General features: G+C 39.2%; 2 protein-coding genes across 2 annotated transcripts in view; one reads left to right on the top strand and one right to left on the bottom strand.

The window, feature by feature from the left end:
* The window catches only part of LOC308073624 (uncharacterized protein), a 4,448-nt gene extending 1,799 nt beyond the window's left edge, over nt 1-2,649 (bottom strand). The window contains exons 1-2 of the mRNA XM_080412643.1: nt 2,379-2,649; nt 2,068-2,197 (exon numbers count right to left, since the gene is read on the bottom strand). Of these exons, the coding sequence (XP_080268769.1) occupies nt 2,068-2,133 (66 nt within the window). The 5' untranslated portion in view covers nt 2,134-2,197; nt 2,379-2,649. The remainder of the gene's footprint in view (nt 1-2,067; nt 2,198-2,378) is intronic.
* The window catches only part of LOC308073398 (uncharacterized protein), a 38,790-nt gene extending 17,152 nt beyond the window's left edge, over nt 1-21,638 (top strand). Inside the window, exons 9-17 of the mRNA XM_080412272.1 lie at nt 15,562-15,681; nt 16,284-16,406; nt 16,640-16,978; nt 17,194-17,571; nt 18,170-18,328; nt 18,417-18,665; nt 20,496-20,633; nt 20,878-20,988; nt 21,230-21,638. Of these exons, the coding sequence (XP_080268398.1) occupies nt 15,562-15,681; nt 16,284-16,406; nt 16,640-16,978; nt 17,194-17,571; nt 18,170-18,328; nt 18,417-18,665; nt 20,496-20,633; nt 20,878-20,988; nt 21,230-21,352 (1,740 nt within the window). The 3' untranslated portion in view covers nt 21,353-21,638. The remainder of the gene's footprint in view (nt 1-15,561; nt 15,682-16,283; nt 16,407-16,639; nt 16,979-17,193; nt 17,572-18,169; nt 18,329-18,416; nt 18,666-20,495; nt 20,634-20,877; nt 20,989-21,229) is intronic.
* Nucleotides 21,639-23,794: the final 2,156 nt, after the last annotated feature.

Genomic DNA, 23,794 nt, shown 5'->3' with positions numbered 1-23,794 from the left:
CTCTCTCCCTCTCCCTCTCTCCCTCTCTCCCTCTCCCCCTCTCTCCCTCTCTCCTCTCTCCCTCTCCCCCTCTCTCTCTCCCTCTCCCCCTCTCTCCCTCTCCCCCTCTCTCTCTCCCTCTCTCTCTCCCTCTCTCCCTCTCCCCCTCTCCCCCTCTCTCTCTCTCTCTCTCTCTCTCCCCTCTCCCCCTCTCTCTCTCTGACTCCCTCTCCCCCTCTCTCCCTCTCCCCCTCTCCCCTCTCCTCCCTCTCCCCCTCTCTCCCTCCCTCTCTCCCTCTGTCTCTCTCCCTCTCCCCCTCTCTCTCTCTCTCTCCCTCTCTCCCTCTCTCCCTCTCCCCGTCTCTCTCTCTCTCTCTCCCTCTCCCCCCTCTCTCTATAGGTTTTTCCGTCCGTTATGAACCAAGCCTCTGTTTCGCTAACTACTGTAGATCACTGGTTCACAAAACATTTACCAATAAAGTTTTTTTTATGTCTCCTCGGAATGGAAACTAGTGAAAATAGTCGATCAAGCTCAACACGTTGCTATCTGAAAAGTTTGTGAGATTGTAGATCGGCTATTTTCACAAGAAAGTATGTCATACATAAAAAACAACTACTCTCAAAAAAGCATTTCACGTTATTGTTTAAACATTGCACTTGTCTGAATTAACAGGGTCATGTTTTGTACAATGCAATTTAAATGTAAACTGTAATGAGTGGGGTTTGAACCGGGGACCTTCGGCACATGAGGCTCACACTCTACTGATCAAGCTATTCAGTTCACAGCCTCAGACAGTGAGAAAGGAGAATCCAACAAAACAAAACAAAGGGCGAATGAAGTACGTAATACATTGAAAATAACTACTCTCAAATAAGCGTTTCATTTAACAATTGCACGTTTATTCATTGATACAGTCATGATGTGTGCAATGCAATTGAGATGAAGTCTGCATGAGGTGGGATTTGAACCTGCGACCCTATGGTTTCACAGGCAGATGATTAAGCCATTGGACTAACAGACCTGAACTGGTGAAAAGGGAGTTCACACAGATGACACACTTTCACGCAAATTGCTCAGAAATCCTGGGTTTAAATGTTTTTCAAACTGCTCAAAATTGCAGACAATCTAAGGGCGGAGCTTACTGGACAAAGTGATAGATGTGTTCCTCATGAGTCAAGGCACATGGTGTAAGCATGTTTAATGGCTGTCGGCCAAACGAGGCATGACTTTTGCCTGTTAAAAGTTTGCATTTTCAAAAAATTGCTATAGCGCCCCCCTTTGACCAATTGGAGTAAGATTGGTTTCAGTGGATACTTGGAATGACCCTCTACATTATTGCAAAGTTTCAAACAAATGTGAGTCTGCATGAACGTGTTAGGGGCAGACGAATAATTGTCTTAAAACTGCAATATGAATTGCTCATAAAAGCATGTTTTCACTTATGGAAAATCGCTTGCTCACGTTTGTCGGCATAGGTCCAAAGTTCATGTGTAAAATGTTTCGTGCAGATTGCTCAAAGATCCCAGAAAGCTATAGATTTTACTGTTTTTCATATAATTGGAAATGGTGGGAGATCTAAAGGTCAGAGGTCAAAAGTCAGAGTGTGAAAGTTGTTAGGCATGAGGAGACGCATGTGTGTATCGAAGTGTCATGGATGTGGGTCAAACAGGGCATGAGTTGTACCTGTTCAAAGTCAATTGAGTAAAATAGCGCCACCCTTTGGCCGATAGTTGTGAGTTTCGTTTCTTCGCCGTTTGGCATAGCCCTCTACCATATTGCCGAGTTTCGTAAAAAGTGACCACGCGGTTAGGCCAGAACTGCCAAAAACGGCGGAAGAATAGTGAAAGGCAAGAGATGCAATAAGGCTTCGAGAGCCTGATAGGCCTCGAAACCTTAAAAATACAACTTAAAGATCAGATGGACTTGGGAACATAAAGATGGATGTGAGCCTGAAATGTATGCTTTAGTTGCCATGGCAAAGCAAGTTTGTTATGTGCGAAGGCATTTAAGAGATGTAAAGAATAGAAGGAATAACATAGAGAAATACAAATAAAAAACATCAGACTATTTGCAATAAGCTCATGTACCTTCTGTTTCCACATGTTGAACAGTCCCTTCTCACCATACTGGTCTAGTGCCCCCATGAGGTCCATGTCAGCATTTCGACAATTCTCAACTTCCTTTAGTTTTCCAATCTTTCTCAAGTATTCTACTTTCCTGTAAAGAATTAATAATAATATTGAAAATATTAGTCTAATCTTAAAACATATTGGTAGAATATAAGTACCTTTATACCGTTAGATAAACCGATTAATATTAGCTTAAGTAAGTTTTACATATCAGAATTGCATGAACAATATGGAACAGAAAAAATGTTTTACTTTCTGTCATACTGTACCTCTCGTTTGACCAAAAGAAGGGATGAGCCAAGCATTTCTCCACTTTAGGTCTTTTCTTTGGGTTTCATCGATCATCCACTCAATGAGATCCTTGGCAAACGTCATCCGGAACATGATCCAGGTTGTAGATTCCTTTGTAGATGTTATATTCCCATTCACATTCAACACCTGTGCCAAATGGATGGTGTCCTCCAGAAATAGCCTGGGACAGACGAATCTGCGAGTGCAAAAAAAAAATTGCACTCTGGGATTTGGGTCTGGCACCGCTCCATAGAGAATCCATTTCCTGCTCCAGAAGACGTGGGTAACCAATCAGGGCCCAGTATTCGAATATGGGAGACTGTAATTGGTAGTTGGTTTGTAGGTCTAACCAATTGCGTCGCGAGTCATTGTTTGATCCCGCCCCTTGGAAAAAAAACTTCCTCATAGAAGCACCAGAACTCATATCCACGCAGTGATATAGTCTGTCTACGCCAGGCTACTCCAGAAAGGATGTAATAAATCAGCATCCCAGCCACCTAAAAAGGAGCATGAAAATTCGTAAGATTATCATGTTTTCTGTTCTCATTTATTACACTTTTCTCACAAACACAAAAACATTTTACCTGGATATCAGTGCTTCTTTTATATGCACTAGTGCTGCCTTTATGCAACGTCTCCTTTGCCTTCCAGCATTTCGTTCCCTCACTCCTTGTACGTAGGGTTGTTTGTCCTTTGGGTAATTGTCGGCTTATTCCAAAATCTGCTAATCTTGCCCTATTGTTTACATCTGCAAGGCAAATTGGTAGATCAATATAATAATCATTGTTTAAGATGAATGGAAATACAATTTATTGTATGATGTTTCAATTTCTTGAAGTGTGTGCTCTTGATTTCTTCTGTATCTTACCAATCAAGGACATTCTGGGGCTTGATATCCCGGTGGAGAATTTGAGGATTTTGACAATGAAGAATCTTAAGCTATTGAGAACCTGATTTGCAAGATCCCTCCTCATTTCACCAAGGCTGTCTTGAGGAAAGTCAGTGATGTATTCTTCCAGCGTGTATTCACATAACTGAAGCCCAAGGTATCCAAAGTTCTCATCCTCTGCAGAGTCGACATATCGTACAATCGAAGGATGATCAAGCTTTGGAAGACGTAAAAAAGCCTTCCTCATTCTTCAGCACTTGGTAGTTTTTCTCATTCTCCTTAACTGCGATTTCAGTGCCGTCAGGATCCCTCAGCCCCAAAAGACCTCAGTTCCAATCACTTCCTATTGCAATGCAGAATTCATCATCTTTCCCAAACACAAGACTCCCCAACTTTGATCACTTTACTTTCATCTATGTTTGCAAGCTTCTCTAACTGTTGCTTCCATCTTTGACTGTTTGGGTACCAATTACAATGTTTTGGTGACACACTGGCTACGGGGTGGATAGGTTGCACATGTGAACTTTCAGTGAGACCAGATTCCTCAACAGGAACAGTATCTGCATCAACATGAACTTCATCTTTCAGCTCCTCTTGCTTTCCTGACTTTTTTCTCCTTCTTCTATTCTTCTTTTTGGATCCTGGTGGCTCTGTACTGGCAGTTGTGGAAACATCACACTCTGAGCTTGGCTTGTTTAGATACTTTTGCATTTCTCTAAGCTTTTCTTTCAGGTTGTCATCCATCTGCATGTCTGCAAATGCCATTATATCTTCAGGCATATGATGTATTCCCACTGATAGAAAGATGTCAGTGGCACGTTCACATGAAAGCAGGTTTGCCAGTATGCCATATGTATGCCCTCTCATCTCAGCGGAGTGCTCTTTCTTCACAAAAGGAACAATCGTTGTGCATAATGTATCAATGAGGTACTGATTCCAGTCATCTTTAACTTTAGTTTTTTTTGCCATCACATATAGAGTTAGCAGAACGTTATGCTGCATAGGAATTTGAGTGCTTGTGGAAAGGAGTTTCAGCAGTTTGGGGATCATAGACAGTGATACCTCACTGGATATCTCTGTCATTGCACAGAAAACTGCAGGCAGACTTTGAACAACTAAACTCTGCAGGTATGCACTTTGCATTTCTGGAAGGCGTTTGTCTGCATTTTCAATTATAGACGTTCAGCTTTTCATTGTCCTTCAACCCACTTAAAAGTTCTATGACGATACTCATCTGCTGATGGTCCACTAACGGAAAAGAGTATGTCAATAATGGCCATATGGGTCTGAGGATTCTCCTCCAGCATATGACGATCAAAAATGCTGAAACGTCTGTTACTGTTTTCTCTTGTATAGCAATGTACAGATCAATAAATGTTTTTATTTTAGAATAATAGTCACCCGCCGCTCAATGCAAGCTCATGCATCATATCAGATATTTTTTAATTGAAAATACCGTGTGCAGGATGTCTAACAGGGATTGGTTCTACAATCCCTCCGGCTTTTGATTAGGACTTTCACAATATCATCCCTCTTACTGATGGCAGCAACCTGAAGTGGTGTCCAAAGCGCGGGGCGCATTTGTGGCAGCATTTGGATTTGCTCCTGCTTTAATCAGTTTGTGCACAAAATCTAGTGGTGTTTTGTAAAAGGAGGGCAAAATGCAGAGGGGTCCAGTTATTTGTGGATAACTGATGTGGTTTGCATGCTGTTTCGAGAGAAAGGCAAAAATGTCCTCCTTGTGATATACCACAGCAGCAGCCAAAGGACATATCTGAATGTTGAGCTCTTTGGATGGGTATAGGCCATTCATGTCTTTGTCTCTGATTGATCTCTTGAACTTCTTGAGGTTTCCACTCATAATGAAGATTATTATGGGATCTGTTTCTGTTGGGCCAGCTGTGGTCCCTGGTGGAACCACTTGGAGCTCATTATTCATGCTTTGCGCCTACCGGATCCATTTCTTTGCCTTCAGAATAACTGTGGGTTGACAAAGGAGATGTGTCAATACATTTGCTTAAACATTTATTGTGTATTTAACTGAAGCTCTACACATGTCGATAAAGAAGGGACAGTTTTAGAAATGTAAGGTTGTTGTGTAACCATTGGTGGAAAGAAACTAAGTACATTTACTCAAGCACTGCATACCATTTCGAGGCACTTTTACTTCATTTGAGTATGCATTTTTCAATACTTTATACTTCTATTCCACTACATCTCAGAGGCAAATGTACTTACTGATTTACTTTGTAGCTAAAATTATTATGAAAAATTACACACATTTGACTGATTGATTGAATACTATTGAGTCCTGTGTATTCAATTAATCGAGACATTTAAAGACAAACAATAATATACAATTAATATTCTAAACATTATATACGAGTAGTGATAAAAAAGAAAGATATATACAGTAAACAGTTGGGGGGTGGGGGGGTCATTTCCGGTGATAAGCTTAGACTTATCTAGCTGTGCATTGCGATGTGACACCATTGTGAGCTTGTAGATCGGCTATTTTCGAAGATTTTTGACAAATTCTGAAAACTTTTGAAATGGGACATCTGCAGAATGAGTACTTTAACTTTTTTAGTTACTTGAGTTACTTGAGTATTTCTTCTTTGTGGTACTGATACTTAAACACTCCCGTAAAGTAAAAAAGAAGTACCTCCAAATTGTACTTAAGTAGAGCTACAGTACTTGAAAATGTACTTTCCTCCACTGCAGTTTAAGGCTGTTTGGAAATGGCCAGTAATTATACTGTTCAGTTACATAATGCTGTGCCATTGTAAAGGTATAGCCAGTGTTAGGCAGTACTATGTATTAAGTAATGTATTGCTGTAATATTATTACTTTCCCCAGTAACTAGTAGTGTAAATTATTACTATTGCCAAAACAGTAATAATATCACAGATATTATTCCAAGTAACTTTGAGTTACTGAGTTACAATGCATGTGATGTGTTTCTATTACAGCTTACAGCTTTATAATAACTTTCCAGGAGTATAGAGCCTGCAGTTTCTATTAGCTTCTATTCCCCATTGATGATGTCACTGGTGGGCGGGTTTTTAAACTGTCCATGCACAGCCTTCCTCGGAGACACAGATCAAGACAAATGGTAGCATCTTATAATGACCATTAGTGAGGACCAATTATATGAAGATGGGTGAAGTGGTCCTTTAAGTTATTTTGTAGATTTAGATTATTATTACAAAGCATACTTTAACAAATTAAGCCCCATTTTATACTTTATCGATTTGCAAATAGCCGATCTACAAGGTTATAACGCATTGCAATGCACCTGTTGTTAGCTTTTCAAAAGATTTTGACACATTTAGAGAAACCTTTGAACCGGAGATTCTGCAGAATTAGTACTTTTACTTTTGGTACTTTGAGTATATTCTGATCCCAATACTTTTGCTCAAATACTTTTTTGAATACAGGACTTTTACTAGAGTAGGTAGGTAGGTTTTTTCCACCACTATGTGTAATCTGGTAAGCGACTACAAAAGCTTTACTTAAAGATTTTATAATTAGACTTGTCTCTCTATTACTCCAACAAGTTAAGATATAGGTATCACCACTTTGAAGTGAATATCTTTATGGGCCTGGTGTCACAGCCTGCAGCCTGAAAGCAGGTTGTCACATGCAGGAAAAAAAGAACAGATCTACAAGCTATCAACACACGCGATGCAACTCATTGTTAGCTGGAGCACTCATCCAATGTCACTATGACTATGCATGCACCTCATGGTACCATAGCACCACAAAGGCCTTAAAAACAAGGCTCCAGACATCCCAAAACAAACTGGTCAGGCTACTGCTTGGCCTCACGCCTACAACTCATCTAACCCCTGTTCATTATGCTAGGGTGGGATGGCTCAGGGTAGAGGAGAGAGTACAGCAACTTGCAATGGGCCTGGTCTACAAGATACACTACACCTCAAACACAAAGACACCCATGTACGGTACATGGGTACATGATTGTACCTGTCAAACTACTTCAAAAACGTTAAAAGACGTCCACAAACACAATGCCAAAGGGGAGCTCCACAAATCACGTTCAACACAGATTTGGCTCAAACAAGGGGTTAAATTCGTTCTAACTGCTATGCCACCAAAATGTGGAATGCCCTACCAACAGTCATACAAAAGTGTGAATCCTTACCTCTCCTCGAAACACGCTCCTAAAAGAGCACTTACAGGTGGCTGCAATTCGGAACTGACCCATGTAAAAAAATCAAGCCTATCACCGCCAACACTGGGTAGCTCTCTTTAAAATTTTATGAACAGATCATTTTGGTGTGGCAGAACTTTGGTGTGGCAGATACAATCCAATGTTGTTTTCACAGAATTTTAAAAACAAAATACAGGATTGTACAAATCATACCCTATTCATACGTAATTAATAAATAAAATACATACACACATTATTGTCATAGTTAAAACAATACCAAAAAATACCAAAGTATCAACTGCTCAGGTGTATTCCAACTGCCTGTAGTGTAGCAACAGCATTAAGAATAAGGTGGTAAATTAAACTTACAGTTTCTGGGTTTAATCTTGACATTGACAGATAAACACGTCTGTCTTTCAAAACCACGTCACACCTGTCAGTCTGGTTACAGCCTTATGAATACTAAATGGTCCTTAGGACTTCCCATTCTCTCTCTCTCTCTCTCTCTCTCTCTCTCTCTCTCTCTCTCTCTCTCTCTCTCTCTCTCTCTCTCTCTCTCTCTCTCTCTCTCTCTCTCTCTCTCTCGCCCCTCCTAAGTTTGTGGGCAGGTCATGTAGGGAAAGTTATCTTTAAAGGCATCATAATATCAATAACATTCATATACTGTAGTAAGTAAAAAATACAGTCTCTAACTACATTGATATGTATACATAGTGACATAACAATTTCAGCCATCCTTATGTCGATATATGTTTCACACCTGGACCAATGTCCTACTTAAAAATAAGCAAAACAGTGAGAGATCCCAGCCAAAAAGAACAAAAGCTATCAAAGACACCAGACCAGCCACGTGATGGGCCCACAAATCCAGTTACAGTATTGTACAAATTAGGACTTCCCATCCTCTCTCTCTCTCTCTCTCTCTCTCTCTCTCTCTCTCTCTCTCTCTCTCTCTCTCTCTCTCTCTCTCTCTCTCTCTCTCTGTTGGTGGGTAGGACATGTAGAGAAAATCCTTAAAGGCATGCAACAATACCGGTCCGTACACTCCTTTCTTTTTTCTCTCTCTTTTTGATCTACCAATCTATGAACAACAAATGGACTCCATTGTCATGCTAGGACTGTGTAAGTCATCAAGGTCAGGGTCAAGGTTACATCTTGTGTACAGGTACATAAGAGTAAAACTTATTTGTGTTCAGCTTCCTTCAGACAGTGTAGCAGCATAGATAATATAATAATAATGAAGAAAAAAAGAGAAAGAGAAAAAACTAAAGCAAAAAAAGAGTCTAATTCTAATGATATAACAACATAGGTCAGTGTATGCACTCTGCATACTATAATATAGTATTTCTATATGCAATCAGCATTTATCAGTAGCTGCCATAGTACCTTATATCAGTGGTTCTCAAATTAGGGTCCTTGAGGAGGTTCCTGGGGGTCCCCAGCAAAATGAATTCATATAGCATCAAAACACACTTTATCCCTATATACATCAGCTATTTAAAAATAGATTTACATATACATATACATCAGCTATATTTAAAAAAAGAAGATCTTGGTCTGCAGCCACATCTGGCGCCCCCTTTAGGTGTAAGTGAATTTGCTTTTAGCTCTGTGTTGTTTAGAGGCCCCTCAATGTTATTCAAATTTGGGGGTTATTTTTAAAACATAAAATAAATTGTGAAGATAGCCGATCTACAAGCTCAAAACGCATCACATCTAACTGATGCTATGTGACACTCTTGTATGATGAGGTAAGCATTAATTTACAAAAGAAAAGTATTACAAGTTGAAATATGGAGATACAAGGTTTCTGCCTGACAGCAACAATGTTTTTATTTCTCTTTTTTACAGTATCTAGTACACATTATTCTGTAAATATTGTGTGTTTTTGTGGTTGCATTGTGAATGTTATAAACCCATTCTTATCTGCACAACATCTACACACCAGTGAAAAAGCTCACAGAAACTCACAACAATGCATTGTCGTTTTAGTCACTAAAACGACAATTGTTGTCACATGTGAAAAAAGAACAGATCTAAGCTATCTCTGTATGTCTGTTCTTTTTTAACACGTGCCCATTACGAAATTATGACGTGTAAAAGTATAGTGATATATATCATGTAATGTAACCAGTTACTCTTGATACAGAGAAATAAAGGAGCAATAAGTACATAGTACCTTATTACTGTTCTGGAGTAAATTGCACAACACTGGGTGGCTCTCTTTGAAAGGCTATGAACAGAGCATTTGGGTGTGGCAGATTTTTTTTTCTTCACATAATTCTTATTGAATATGTCAGTTTTACAGGAGGATAAACAATGACAGAGAACTCTTCAGATTTTCTGTGAAACAAACAAACAAACAAACGCACAAGACAAACACAAACCCCCCCACCCAACCCTCACAAGATAGTAATTTGACAATGTATTAAAAAGTACAGGAAAGAGGGCAAAAAGTGGAAAAAGGAGAAAATGAAAGGACAAAAAGAAAAAAGAAAATGAGAAAATTAAAAATTAAATTATAAAACTCAGCCAAAAGAGTATCAAAGTAGATGACATGACAGCGTGTGTTATACAAACAAAGGCACAGAGAAAGCTCAACCCACACTGTTCTCAAACACTTGAGGGGCCACCTCGAGCACGGGCTCCATCACAGGAGACCGACCACCTATCCAACAGGGGTTGCCATATTTTCAGAAAGACCTGATCTTTTTGATGATTGCATACCGAATTCTCTCCATGTGTAGCACATTGCCCAAGTCTCTAAGCCACTGCTGGAACAGAGGACTAGATACAGATTTCCATTGTTGCAAAATTAAACATTTGGCCATCAGTGTGCACAAGGAGATGGCGGGTGTGGCAGATTTAACAGGAGAACATTTCTGGTCTTGTTCTGATGTTACTCTCATAGAAAGAAAAAATAAGTGGGGAAAACAGGATGTCTCAAGTCATAACCTATTCATTCTTCAAAGCATTTTTACAAAAATATGTTGATAGTAAACAAACAGCACAAGTCACAACTCCAACAGCCTGTAGCGTAACAACAGCATTAAGAATAAGGTGGTAAATACAGTGGTAAGTTAAACACTACAATTTAGTGTATCGTTTGTTTTGTCCAGAGTAAAGACTTCTGGTGATTAGTAGTTTTCTTGCCTACCTATGTTGAATGCACTTATTGTAAGTCGCTTTGGATAAAAGCGTCTGCTTGACTGTAATGTAATGTAATGTTTTAAAGCAGACAGCCCAGATATTCTAATAATATATAATTTGATAATTCAACTAAATAACTGAACTCTCCTTGTATCCCTGCTTGGCACTTTTTATTTCCTTTGACAGATGCTAGTTTACTACAGATACCTCCCTTATTATCATATTTTTGTTTAATACATTTTGGTTTTTCAACCACAATTGTTAAGAAAATGAAGAAATGCTAGGTTCATTGTTTACATGGTATCCTATAGTTTCTTTGAGGCACTATATTGTTCTCTCTGCAGGTGACTCTTTACCTTGTTTATTGACTAGAGCTGATGTTTACTCTACTTATTCCGATTTATAAATGGCATAAAGCACAGATGATCCCATGTTATTTACTATAGTAGACAAATAAATAAGTGATTTCTCTTTTACATTTCTGGGTTCAAGTCTTATACAAAATGTTGAGCATCTTAGACATGTGACCCGCACTATAGGCCAAACCAAACCCCATTGAACTGTAGATGATGTTCAGTGTTGCTACAGTATGTCTGTCTTTCAAATCCACGTCACATGTCAGTCTGGTTACAGCCATATGAATATAAAATGGTCCATTCATTCTCTCTCTCTCTCTCTCTCTCTCTCTCTCTCTCTCTCTCTCTCTCTCTCTCTCTCTCTCTCTCTCTCTCTCTCTCGGTGGGTAGGACATGTAGGGAAAGTCATCCTTAAAGGCATGCAACAATACCAGTCCATACACTCCTTTCTTTTTTTTCTCTCTTTTTGTTCTACTAATTAGATGCAGCCAAAAAGTCACAGTGAAAACCCCAACAAATGGACTCCATTGTCATGCTAAGACGTGTGTAAGTCATCAAGGTCAGGGTCAAGGTTACATCTTGTGTACAGGTACATAAAAGTAAAACAAACTTGTGTTCGACTTCCTTCAGACAGTGTAGCAGAAAAGATAAAACGTGGGGTCCCCATGGTTCCTTGAGGAGGTTCCGGGGTAATTGCTTAAGGCATTACCGCCCCCTCTTTAAACAGCCATAACTCCAGTTCCCACCATGCTAAACTTCCCAAACTTAATACATGTAGGTGCTCTTTTGGCCAATAGGGACAGGCTGTAATCACTCAAGCTATGTAGCCTAACTTTACAGCTGATTGCCATGCAGACTTGTATCGTGGACAGAGCTACCGTTCATCGCTACTTGCACTTGCACATCGCTACTTTAGCTTTAATTTTTTTTAAAAATATATATATAAATGCTACTTTTGCTTAATTACACAATCTGCATACTACTTCCAACAGAGCCAGTTTCCTCACTGGGCCATTAATGACTTTAACATAACATCATCTACAGTAAAATGGGGTTTGGTTTGGCCTGTAGCGCCATCTGCTGGGTCACATGGCTACATGCTCTACATTATGTATAAGACTTGAACCCAGAAATGTAAGTGAGTATCTCTTATTTTTCCAGTGGATGTTTGTCTACAATAGTAAATAACATGGGATCATCTGTGCTTTATGCATTTGTACATGTCTGAATAGAAAGTCTCATCAATCAGAGTCAGTATTAGGTTGAATGATTATTACGGAAACTATTTTATGTTTTAAGAACAATGTCCAATGTTATTACAATTTAAACATAATAGCTGATGCTCTTATCGAGAGCGATTTGCTAGTGATAAATCGGAATAAGTATAGTAAACAAGAACTTTAGTCAATAAACAAGATAAATAGTCACCTAAATAGAATACACAGAGAACAATATAGTGCCTCAAAGATACTGTAGGATACCAGGAAACAATGAACCTAGCATTTCTTTAATAATCTAATATCTAAATAACTTTCTTAGCACTTTTGGTCAAGAAAAACTACATTTATGAAAGAAAAACATGAGAAGTGAGGTACCTGCATTGTAAACTAGCATCTATGGAAGGAAAAGGAAAGTGCCAAGCAGGGATACAAGGAGAGTTCAGTCATTTAGTTGAATTTTTAAATAATATATTATTAGAATATCTGGGCTGTCTGCTTTAAAACAAATGATACACTAAAACCACAACCATTGTTGTGAGCTCCTGTGAGCTTTTTCACTCGTGTGTAGATGTTGTGCAGATTTTATTTATTTATTTAACCACTTGAACCCTATAACATCCTTCTTTGGGGGGAACATTTGCCGATAATAGCCGATCTACAAGCTCACAACACGTCTGCAGATTGGCTATTTCTTGCAAAGTGGTTTGAGGGGGAAAAGAACAGCAGACGATACACATTTAACATGAATCCAATATGTAGTGGGGGTCCCTGCTTCACCTCTCTCTCAGCTAAGGGGGTCCTTGGCCTGAAAAAGGTTGAAGACCCCTGGTTTAGGCTGTCTGCTTGATTTGTTAGCCAAGCTGTGACAACCTTGGACTGTATCAGCTGTGTGAGAGAGGCTGTGTGTGCAATTACACGTACATGTTAATAGGCTCAGGGGTAGAGTGGCTGGTTGGGAACCATGAGGTTCTCAGTTCGATCCCGGGCTCCCCCAGAGTTAGTATCGAAGTGTCCTTGAGCAAGACACTGAACCCCTAATTGTTCACGATGAGCAGGTTGGTGCCTTGAATATGTGTGTGTGAATGTAATGCACAATCTATGTAAAGCGCTTTGGATAAAAGCGCTAAATAAATTCACCATTTACCATGGTGAAATGTAATGCTGAAATGAAATGTGAATGGATATGACGTTAGGCAAGAAGACACTTTTTTATGGTCCAGGATGAAGTGCCAGGGCCCCTACACTACAGTGAAGCCAGTGCCATTAAGCCAGTGCCAGACTATTATGTTGGAGCTGTTGACAACTCATAGACATCTGATCTGTGACCCTAACTACAAATACATCAAGATGCCCATAACAAGATGTCGCGATGCGATGCATTGTGAACTTGTAGATCTGCTATTTTTTAATACATTTTGAATGGGACATTCTGCACAATGAGTACTTTTACTTTGGTACTTTAAGTCAATTTTGATACCAATACTTTTGTACTTTTACTCAAGTAAATTTTGAATTCCAGACTTTTACTTGTATTTCTTTCTACATTGCAGTATTGATACTTTACTTAAGTAAAACATTAGCGTACTTTTTCCACCACTGACATCAACCCATCCATCCATCCGAGCAGAGATGGAAAGTACATTAACTCAAGTACTGTACTTAAGTAGAGGTATTTTTACTTTACTAGAGTATTTACAATTTTCAGTACTTGTACTTCTACTCCACTACATCTTAGAGATAAATATTGAACTTTTACTCCACTACAATTATTAGTAAAAAGTCAAGTTAGGGAAATGAAATCCCGGGGGCGGGGCGGTAAATAGTCCTTCAGAAATGACGTTTTACTAACATGTTCCACGTGGTTTCAAACAAAACAAAACAAAACAAAACAAAACAACGTGCTTTAAAAGTGGGCGCGTCTGAGTCGCGTCATTTGAATCACACAAGCAAAAGACCCGCTGTGATTGGCCAGTCAAATCAACAACTGCTCCGTCTAATCACAGATCTACAAGCTCACAACGCGTCACGGAGGTGAAGCATTGTGAGCTTGTAGCTCTGCTCTCTATCTAGCCTGGGATCAATACCGGTTTCGTGTTTCTGATCCGGTCGGAACGGAAATAAGTTTACGTCATCAGGCAGCCGGAACATATGACCGGAACCACTGGTGCCGTGCACCTCCAAAATGATTCCCCTGGTTTAAAATGTGTTTAGTTTGATATAATCGTTTCGTTTCTTTTGGTATAATAACCGTTTGGTATGTTCATATTTTATTCTAACTCGTAGTGCGACTAGCGAGACTAAACTATTGATTCGCATTATGTGGGGAACAAAAACAATTTGATACCAACCGGAACCCACTACCGGACTACCGGAACACGTTTCTTTATTTCCTTTTTTCTAAAACGGATCACACGGCTCCGTTTGCATGACCTGAACGACCAATGAGCGGCGCGCGTTCCGCCTGCACATGCGGACAGTCGGCCAATCAGAGGAGGGGGGAGTGGTTATTGAAGTGTGGACAGTGAGTGGAAGCAGCGTGTCTGGCATTCAGTGTTGAGGAGGAGAGTCAAAGACATCACTGCATCAAAGAGACATTTACTGTCCGTTACATCCACAGTTTAACACTTTAACGGTTTGATCGTCTCCTCGGTGGATTTTAACGTTACGGTGAGTCAAATGATTATGAAACATAACTAGTTGTGCTTGTTTATTTTTCCGTTAAGGCTAAAAACGTTAACATTATGGGTGTTTGAACTGATCTTCCAAACTTCTAACGGACGTTTTTGTTGAAGCTTGAAGATCTGTTCTCTGGTCCATTGGTTCTCAAAGTGGGGTCCGGGCGGGTACGGTCCGGGCGGGTTTAAAAAATAGCAGATCTACAAGCTCATGAGCTTGTAGATCTGCAATTTTTTTTGAAAATTTGTGCAAATCTTTGAATATACATGTTTTAAAGAGAACATTTGTAACTCAAATATTTGCTTCTGGGGGTCCCTGGAACAAAATATTTTGAGATGGGGGCCCGCGGCCAAATACATATCATTTTGGGGGTCCTTGACATGAAAACGTCTGAGAACCACTGCTCTGGTCGACAAGCGACGTGCATTGAGTTTGAGTCTCTTGTTTTGTGCTGTTTTTGTGGCTTATTTGACGTTATTTTATCGTGTCCGTGCAGTCTTGGTCGCTGTTTGTTCATGTTTTGTGGTCGATCAACGGCTTTTAAACGTTGGTTGTTTGAGTGGATTTTGAATGTTTTGAACATTGGAGTGTGTTTTGAACCTTCTAAACGTAAAGTGCATTTTGACCGTTGCTGTTTAACTAAACACGTAGTTTTTAACGGTTGTTTCTGTGTTTGAATGTTTGTAAACTGAACAGATGGAGAATCCACCAAAGCGAACTGGCAGTTCCAATTGGAAAGCCAAGCAGAGTTGGAGAGATAAGACTGCATTTGCAGAGCTTTCCTACATTGCCAACAACAAGGTGGCTAACACTAAGGTAACATTGAAATCACTGATTCTAAACCTTTCCAATGTGAATATTTGCTATTGTTTTTTAACCAGTGGTGGGAAAAGTACTCAAATGTTTTACTTAAGTAAAAGTATCAATACTGCAATGTAGAAGTACTCTGTTAAAAGCAAAAGTCCTGAATAAAAAAATGTACTTGAGTGAAAGTACAAAAGTATTGGTATCCAAATGTACTTAAAGTACCAAAAGTAAAAGTAAAACAATGTTTAAAATAGCCTAGGTATAATGTTTAAAATAGCCTAGGTATAAAATAGGGCTAAAGTGGTTAATGTATGTGTTATAATGTAATATATACATCTGCATAGTAACTAGTAACTAAAGTTTTAAAATAATTGTAGTGGAGTAAAAGTACAATATTTGCCTCTGAGATGTAGTGGAGTAGAAGTAAAAGTACAGAATATAGGAAATACTCAGGTAAAGTAAAAAATACCTCAAAACTGTTCTTAAGTACAGTACTTGAGTAAATGTACTTTACTTTAAATGTACGTTACTTTACACCACTGTTTTTAACTGACAACTGTTTGTAACCGTTTTTGTTTCTGTTTTTATTTTTTATGTTTATAACTGAACAGATGAGGAACGTGGAGAAACGTTCACACATGGAGAAGGCCAACGTCTGTGCTCCAAAGAGAGCTGCCATCTTTCTTTGGAAAGCCCAGCTTTCCAACTTAGCCAAAAAGGCAGCTAAGAGCAAGGTAATTATTAAACCCATGATTTTAAACCTTTCTTAACTCAAGGACTCTTTTCTTTTTTTTATGACCGGGACCTCAATCTACACAACAAAATCCTCAGAGTTAATTTAAACTGTGAATTTAAACAAATGGAACCAAGTTGACCCTCATGGGTCCATTTGGTTCCGTGTACACTCTCAGAGTTACACACCTCTAACGTAAGGGTCCATTTGGTTCCATTTGTCCACTCTCAACAGGAAAACGCTGTGGATGATGCCGCAATGCTACAAATGGCCATCGATATGCCATGGTTGGACCACACCAGAAACGTGGACGTCGTCTACACAGTCCTCCCGAGGGTCGGGGACGAGGTCAGAGTGAGAAGGATGAGGCTGGCAGGACACTGTGTCAGGCACTCCAAACTGGTGGCGAGCAAGCTGACACTGTGGGAGCCAAGCCAAGGTGCAGCTAGGAGAGGAAAGAGGTGCACCACCTACGTAGACACACTGCAGCGCGACACTGGAGCTAGTAGCAACACTGCAGAGCTCCTGATGAATGATAGGAAGGTGTGGAGGGCTGAGATCCTGGAGTCCAGAGTGAGTTTTGGCTAGTCTGCAGACTCTGCACCATAACATTTCATATACACTCTTTATTACATACCTGTATGGGTCCATTTGGACTCCTGGTGGTCTTGAAACCCATGTACAGAACCAGTGATTTAAACTATACACAAGATACATATTAGCTACAGTTAAACCCTGAATAAGAATATGTTTTAATCTTTATTTTATTTAATTTTCTTCCTTCTCAGAGGACTGGAGTGAGCAATCCTTCAACCAAAACGACCCTGAACCAGAAACCCAAAGTAGCCGTTGTTACCCAATCACAGCCAGTCAGAGTCGAGGCACCTCCTCAAGTTGCTCCCTCCACTGTCCCAGCACAACCTGCAGATGTTTCCATGAAGGAGGCCTCTACTCCCTCCTCTGTCCCAGAACAACCTGCAGATGTTTCCATGAAGGAGGCCTCTACTCCCTCCTCTGTCCCAGAACAACCTGCAGGTGTTTCCATGAAGGAGGCCTTCTCTGAGCCGCTCCTCACAGTAGAGGACATTGATGCAGGGGACTCAGACATGCCCCAGCTCTGTTCTGAATATGTGAAAGACATATATGCACATCTAATGGATCTAGAGGTACGTGATGCCAGAGCAGTGGTAACTAAGTACATTTACTCAAGTACCGTACTTACAGTAAGTACAATTCTGAGGTATTTTTTACTTTGCTGGAGTATTTCCAATTTTCAATACTTTTACTTCTACTCCACTACATCTCAGAGGCAAATATTGTACTTTTACTCCACTACAATTATTTGAAAACTTTAGTTACTAGTAACTTGCAGATATAAATTATTATATTTTAAAACATACATTAACCAATTTAGCCATATTTTATACCTAGGCTATTTGAAAATAGCCGATCCACAAGCTCACAACGCATCGCATTGCGACACGTTGTGAGCTTGTAGATCTGCTATTTTCAAACGTTTTAGTTCTTTTACTTTTGGTACTTTAAGTATATTTTGACGTCAATACTTTTGTACTTTTTCTCAAGCAACATTTTGAACACAGGCCTTTTACCTACATAGTATTTTTATATTGTGGTATTGCTACTTTTACTTAAGTAAATGATCTGAGTACTTCTTCCACCACTCTGCCAGAGGCATGTTTCTTACTACATGATGTGACCCGCTGTCTTACAGCAGTGTAATAATGAAATGTTTTGTTTGTACAGGTACAGCAGGCTGTGCGACCCAGGTATTTGAAGGGCAGCGACATAACGCCACACATGAGAACTCTCCTAATCAGCTGGCTGATCCTGATTCGTTCCAGATTCCAGCTGCTGCAGGAGACGCTGTATCTGACGGTTGCCATCTTTGATCGTTTTCTGCAAGTAAGGGCAACTTATACATGTGTTTTGACATTTGATGTGCTCTTGTGTTTTGTTCAGTTTTTAATAAGTTGTTGTGACGTTATTACAGGTTCAGCCAGTTTCACGGAAGAAGCTCCAGCTTGTTGGTGTCACTGCCATGTTGCTGGCCTCAAAGTACGAGGAGAAGCTGTGGAGCAGAGACGGCCCAGCGATCCAGGACTTTGCCGACGCCACAGACAACACCTTCACATCCGCTCAGATCAGACAGATGGAGCAAGTGATGCTGAGGTCCCTCGACTTTGAGCTGGGACGCCCGCTGCCGTTGCACTTCCTCAGGAGAGCTTCCAAGGCTGCAAACGTGAGTCTCTGTCCACAATGTTCACTAACATAGAAGATGTAGTGATCACACTGTTCCAGTGGTGTAAAGTAATTGTACTTAAGTACTGTACTTAAAGGACGACTTTACCGATTTTCAACCTATCTTCATATAATAGGTCCTCACTAATACTCATGATAAAATGGTACAATTTTTTTTTACTCGGTCTGTGTCTCAGAGGAGGTCTACCAGTGGTCTACCAGTGACATCATCAATGGGGAATCCAAGCTAATAGAAACTGCAGGCTTTCTATTCCTGGAAAGTTGCAATGCAATAAAAGAAGCCATTGTTCTCGTGTTAATAAAAATCTAAATAAGAAAATTGAAATCTTGTTGGAAAAAAAATCATGCCTAACGATGATGTCACTGGTAGACGGGTTTCTGGACTGTCCACAGCCCTCCTAGGAGACACAGACCAATTAGAAAAAAATTGTACCATTTTATCATGAGTATTAGTGAGGACCAATTATACGAAGATAGGTTGAAAATCGGTGAAGTCGTTCTTTAAGAAATTGTACCATTTTATCATGAGTATTAGTGAGGACCAATTATATGAAGATAGGTTGAAAATCGGTGAAGTCGTTCTTTAAGTACAATTTTGAGGTATCTTTTACTTTAGTGGAGTATTTCCAATTTCCAATGCTTTTACTTCTACTCCACTACTTCTCAGAGGAAAATATTGTACTTTTACTACACTACAATCATTTGAAAACTTTAGTTACTTTTTAGATTTTTATTACTAAACATACATTAACCACTTAATCTCTATATATAGTTTGGCTATTTGAAAATAGACGATCTACAAGCTCACAACACGTCGCATCGCGACGCGTTTTGAGCTTGTAGATCGGCTATTTTCAAAAGATTTGTATACATTTAGAAAACTTGAAATGGGACATTCTGCATAATGAGTACCTTAACTTTTTGTACTTTAAGTACATTTTGATGCCAATACTTTTGTACTTTTACTCAAGTAAATTTAGAATTTGGGACTTTTACTTGTAACAGAGTATTTCTACATTGCCGTATTGATACTTTTACTTTAATAAAACATTTGAGTAGTATTTCCACCACTGCACTGTTCACATGGTTCATTAACATACTAACATCAGACTGGACCCACTGCACTAAGGCTTTATTCACACTGCAGGCAAATCTCATTTGTTTCTCAAATCTGATCATTAGTACTGACTGTTTTGTATTCAGACACATGAGACACAATATATAGCAGATCTACTACTCACCTCGCATCTCAAAAAGACTTCACAATGTGACATGTTATAAGCTTGTGCTGTTGCGGTCGCGCGGAAAATGTATAAATCAGGCTTCAGTGTCAGAGTGTCCGGACTGAGACACACATTTAGTTATCAGATTTGAATCACATTTAAATCCACCTAGGAATGTGGTTCATATCTGATTAGCAAAAGTCTGATTCCATGAGGTTTTATGCTGTTCAGACTTGATAAAACAAATCTAATTTCAAATCTGAATAGGACAATAATCAGATTTGGGATGAAAGTGAACCAGTGTTAATTTTGACAGCAAATTTTGATTTAGTCTTAGTCTTTTGAATAGCACACCATTTACTTTTAGTCCTAATTTAGTCTTCTGAAAATTGTTTGGTCTTAGTCTAGTTTAGTCGACTAAATATCAAAACCTTAAGTCTTTTAGTCTTAGTCTTAGTCGACAAAATTAACACTGAAGTGAACACAGGTGGTGGCTGGTCAAATGGTTAAAATGGTTAAAGATGTAGCAGAGGTTTTGGCATTTTATTTGCAAGCAGGCTTTTCAATAGTGTTGTTTGTTGTTCTAGACTACTATGAAGATACACACGCTGGCCAACTATCTTATGGAGCTGACACTCCTCGACTACGACATGGTTCACTACCGGCCCTCTGAGATCGCTGCTGCTTCCCTGTGTCTCTCCCAGCTGCTGGATGGCCTGCCATGGGTGAGTTGACTACAATCAATGGGGGGACATTAATTGATTGAGTGAATACTTTATTAGTCAGAAATGTAAACAGCACAAGGTACAGTCACATTTAGGCTAAAAGGATAACACAAAAAAGTCCTGGGGACTTGTTTCCATTGTGGTCCTATAATGGATACATGGATATGTTGGCTTGTATTAGTACAGATGGCTAGCTGGACACTTTGTCTTTTGGTTCTAGTTGTTTTTTCTTCATGTGTTACAGACTCCTACAGAGCAGTACTACACCACCTATGACCAGGCTCACCTCCAGCCAATCATGCAGCACATGGCAAAGAATGTCGTTGTCGTCAACCAGGGGAAAACAGAGTTCCAGGTGAGTTGGCAAACAAAGGCATTTGGAAGTTGGAGTAAAGGCCAGTCCACACCAATGACAGTCCTTGCAACCATTACCCCCAACTAGCAGTTGCGAGGAGTTGCATTGGTGTGGACTGCCCTTAAGATGGGGTTGTTTAAATAGATGAATAGTGAGAGTGATAATGTGATAGTGATAGCGAGAGAGCTGACAATAAAGTGGTATGGTATGAATACTAATGCTAATGTTCCCTCTCCACTAGGTGGTCAAGAGGAAATACTCAGGGATCAAGCTGATGAACATCTCCCTCCTCCCTGAGCTGCAGTCACCTGCTGTTCAGAACCTGGCTGCTCCTCTGCTGGAGAACGTACCAGTCGAATGCTGATGACTTGTTGTTTTCCCTGTACCATGCATTACATGCACTTCAACGACAAGACATTCGTGATGATGATTCAACATTCACCAACAGCACTCAGTGACTCTTTAAAGCCGCTGTGCTTTGTGTCCATTTTGGGGGATTTGCCAAAGTGTCAGTATTCTGCAACTACGTTGTATACATCACTCCTTTGTTGATGGTCTTGCTATTTCTTTAATGCTACTTGACAGCACTTGTGATGCAATACTTGAGTGGTGCTCGTACTGAATGAACGGTGATTCACTACAGAAATGTTGCTTTGTCAATGATATTACACAGCACTATACTCATGTGGTCTCACAATGTAAATATCTTATCTAAATTATGTAAATATCCATGTAAATAATCATTCATTCCAGCATTCATTTATTAAAATTGTATTTTTGTGTGATTAACAGTGCTTGTTATTGCATATTCATCCTTTTTAGTTTCAGTTGACCAAGGGTTTAAATGGTATGACTTGTTTTAATGGTGTTGAAGGTCTGAAGTAGCATTTATCCAAACCTTAGGGTCTGAGATTGATGACTGAATACAAATCATTTCACTTGTTTATTACAGAAAATTGATTTATGCTGTGTTAAATATTATTTTAAAGGGACTTTGCTCAGAGGTGAAAGCTAGCCTTAAAGGTGTTGAATTGGGGCCGACAGGATTGTTGGCAGGGACTCAGAGCTCAGACAATGTCTGTAGCGAACTAGCAAAAGTCTCATTATGTAAATATCCATGTAATTATTTTAGGTATTTAGTAAGGTAAAAAGGTCCAATCATTGTACTTTTTACTCCACTACAATTATTTGACAGCCAAATAATTGGCACGCAAAATCTGGCAACACTGACCCTGATCAAAAACAATTCCAGTATCATCAGCGTTTTAAATCAGGTACAGTTAGTTTAAATAATGCTATTACTGTATTCTGATGGACCCCTGACAGTTTTTAATACTTTTACTTCTACTCCACTACATCTCAGAGGCAAATATTGTAGGCTACTTTTACTCCATTACAATTATTTGAAAACTTTAGTTATGTTACTTTGTAGATTTTGATTATTATTACAAAACATGCATTAACCACTTTATCCATCATACTTCGGCTATTTGAAAATTGCAGATCTACAAGCTCACAACGCGTCGCTGTGAGCTTGTAGATCTGCTATTTTCAAAAGATTTATACATTTTGAACACTAGTTGTGAAATTAAATAAGACATTCTGCATAATGAGTAGGCTACTTTTGGGACTTAAAGTACATTTTGATGCAAATACTTTTGTACTTTTACTCAAGTAAATTTTTTATTCCGGAGTTTTACTTGTAACAGAGTATTTCTATATTGCAGTATTGATATTTTTACACAAGTATACAAATTTGAGCACTTTTCCCACCACTAAACATTAGGATAAGTAGTTTACATTCTGTCAGCGATGGGCTGGAACAAAAAAAATTGGTATTATTAAGGCTTTTATCCCTGAGGTGGGAAAACGTGTTTTCTGTGAAGTGTAAAGTGTTTTACTGATGCAACAGCAAAGGTCTCAATCTTAACAACGGTCACACCCAGAGTGTGTCCCTATCGAATCTCGTCTGCATCAGTGCTACTTTCAAAATATTTGTATCCCTTTTATTTTGAAAACTTGTGAAATGGGACATTCTGCATAATGATTACTTTCTAATTTTGGTACTTTAAACTAAAGTACATTTTGATAGCAATACTTTTGCACCTTTACTCAAGTACATTTTGAATTCCGGACTTTTTTCTTTTACAAAGTATTTCTACTGTACATTGCAGTATTGATACTTTTACTTAAGTAAAAAATGTGAGTACCTTTTCCACCTCTGCATCCGGGTCCTTCTACCGGATCAACACTTCTATCCATCAAGACGCATCGAGGACTCTCCTCTATATTCCATCTGGTAAAACAAACATTCATGGTTCTTAATTATTCCTCAGTGTCGTCAGAGAGCACAGTTATATGCATTTCTAACGTCCTTTGATCTGATTGTCTTGGATTAATGAATATATTTATTTATCTCGTAATTGAAGTTAATTAAAAAGAGGCCTGGCATGGTGATTATAGCAGCAGCCACCTGTTGGTTTTGATTTCACATTTTGTTCAACTTTTAAAGTGTTTTGTTCATCCAATACATGGAGATTTGATTCAGTACCTCGGGACACAAAAGGCTTGTTTTGTACTTTATATTCCTGGAAGAATTATGTAAAATTAACCAAAGGAGCTACTCCGTAGTACTAATTGATAGCCATGGATACACGACTCATGACGGTCGTCTGTCACAACCGTCATGGATGAACTTCAACATAGTGTTTGCACTTTCTCCATTTACAACCCGTACATCTACATAAACGTTCACATTTTAAATATAAAGTGTTAACCTCATGGCCACGGATGTTAAAATTATGTA

Source organism: Gymnoscopelus braueri, assembly GCF_963280865.1.
Source record: "Gymnoscopelus braueri genome assembly, chromosome: 18".
Taxonomy (NCBI): Eukaryota; Metazoa; Chordata; class Actinopteri; order Myctophiformes; family Myctophidae; genus Gymnoscopelus; species Gymnoscopelus braueri.
This window is presented reverse-complemented; position numbering and strand designations above follow the sequence as displayed.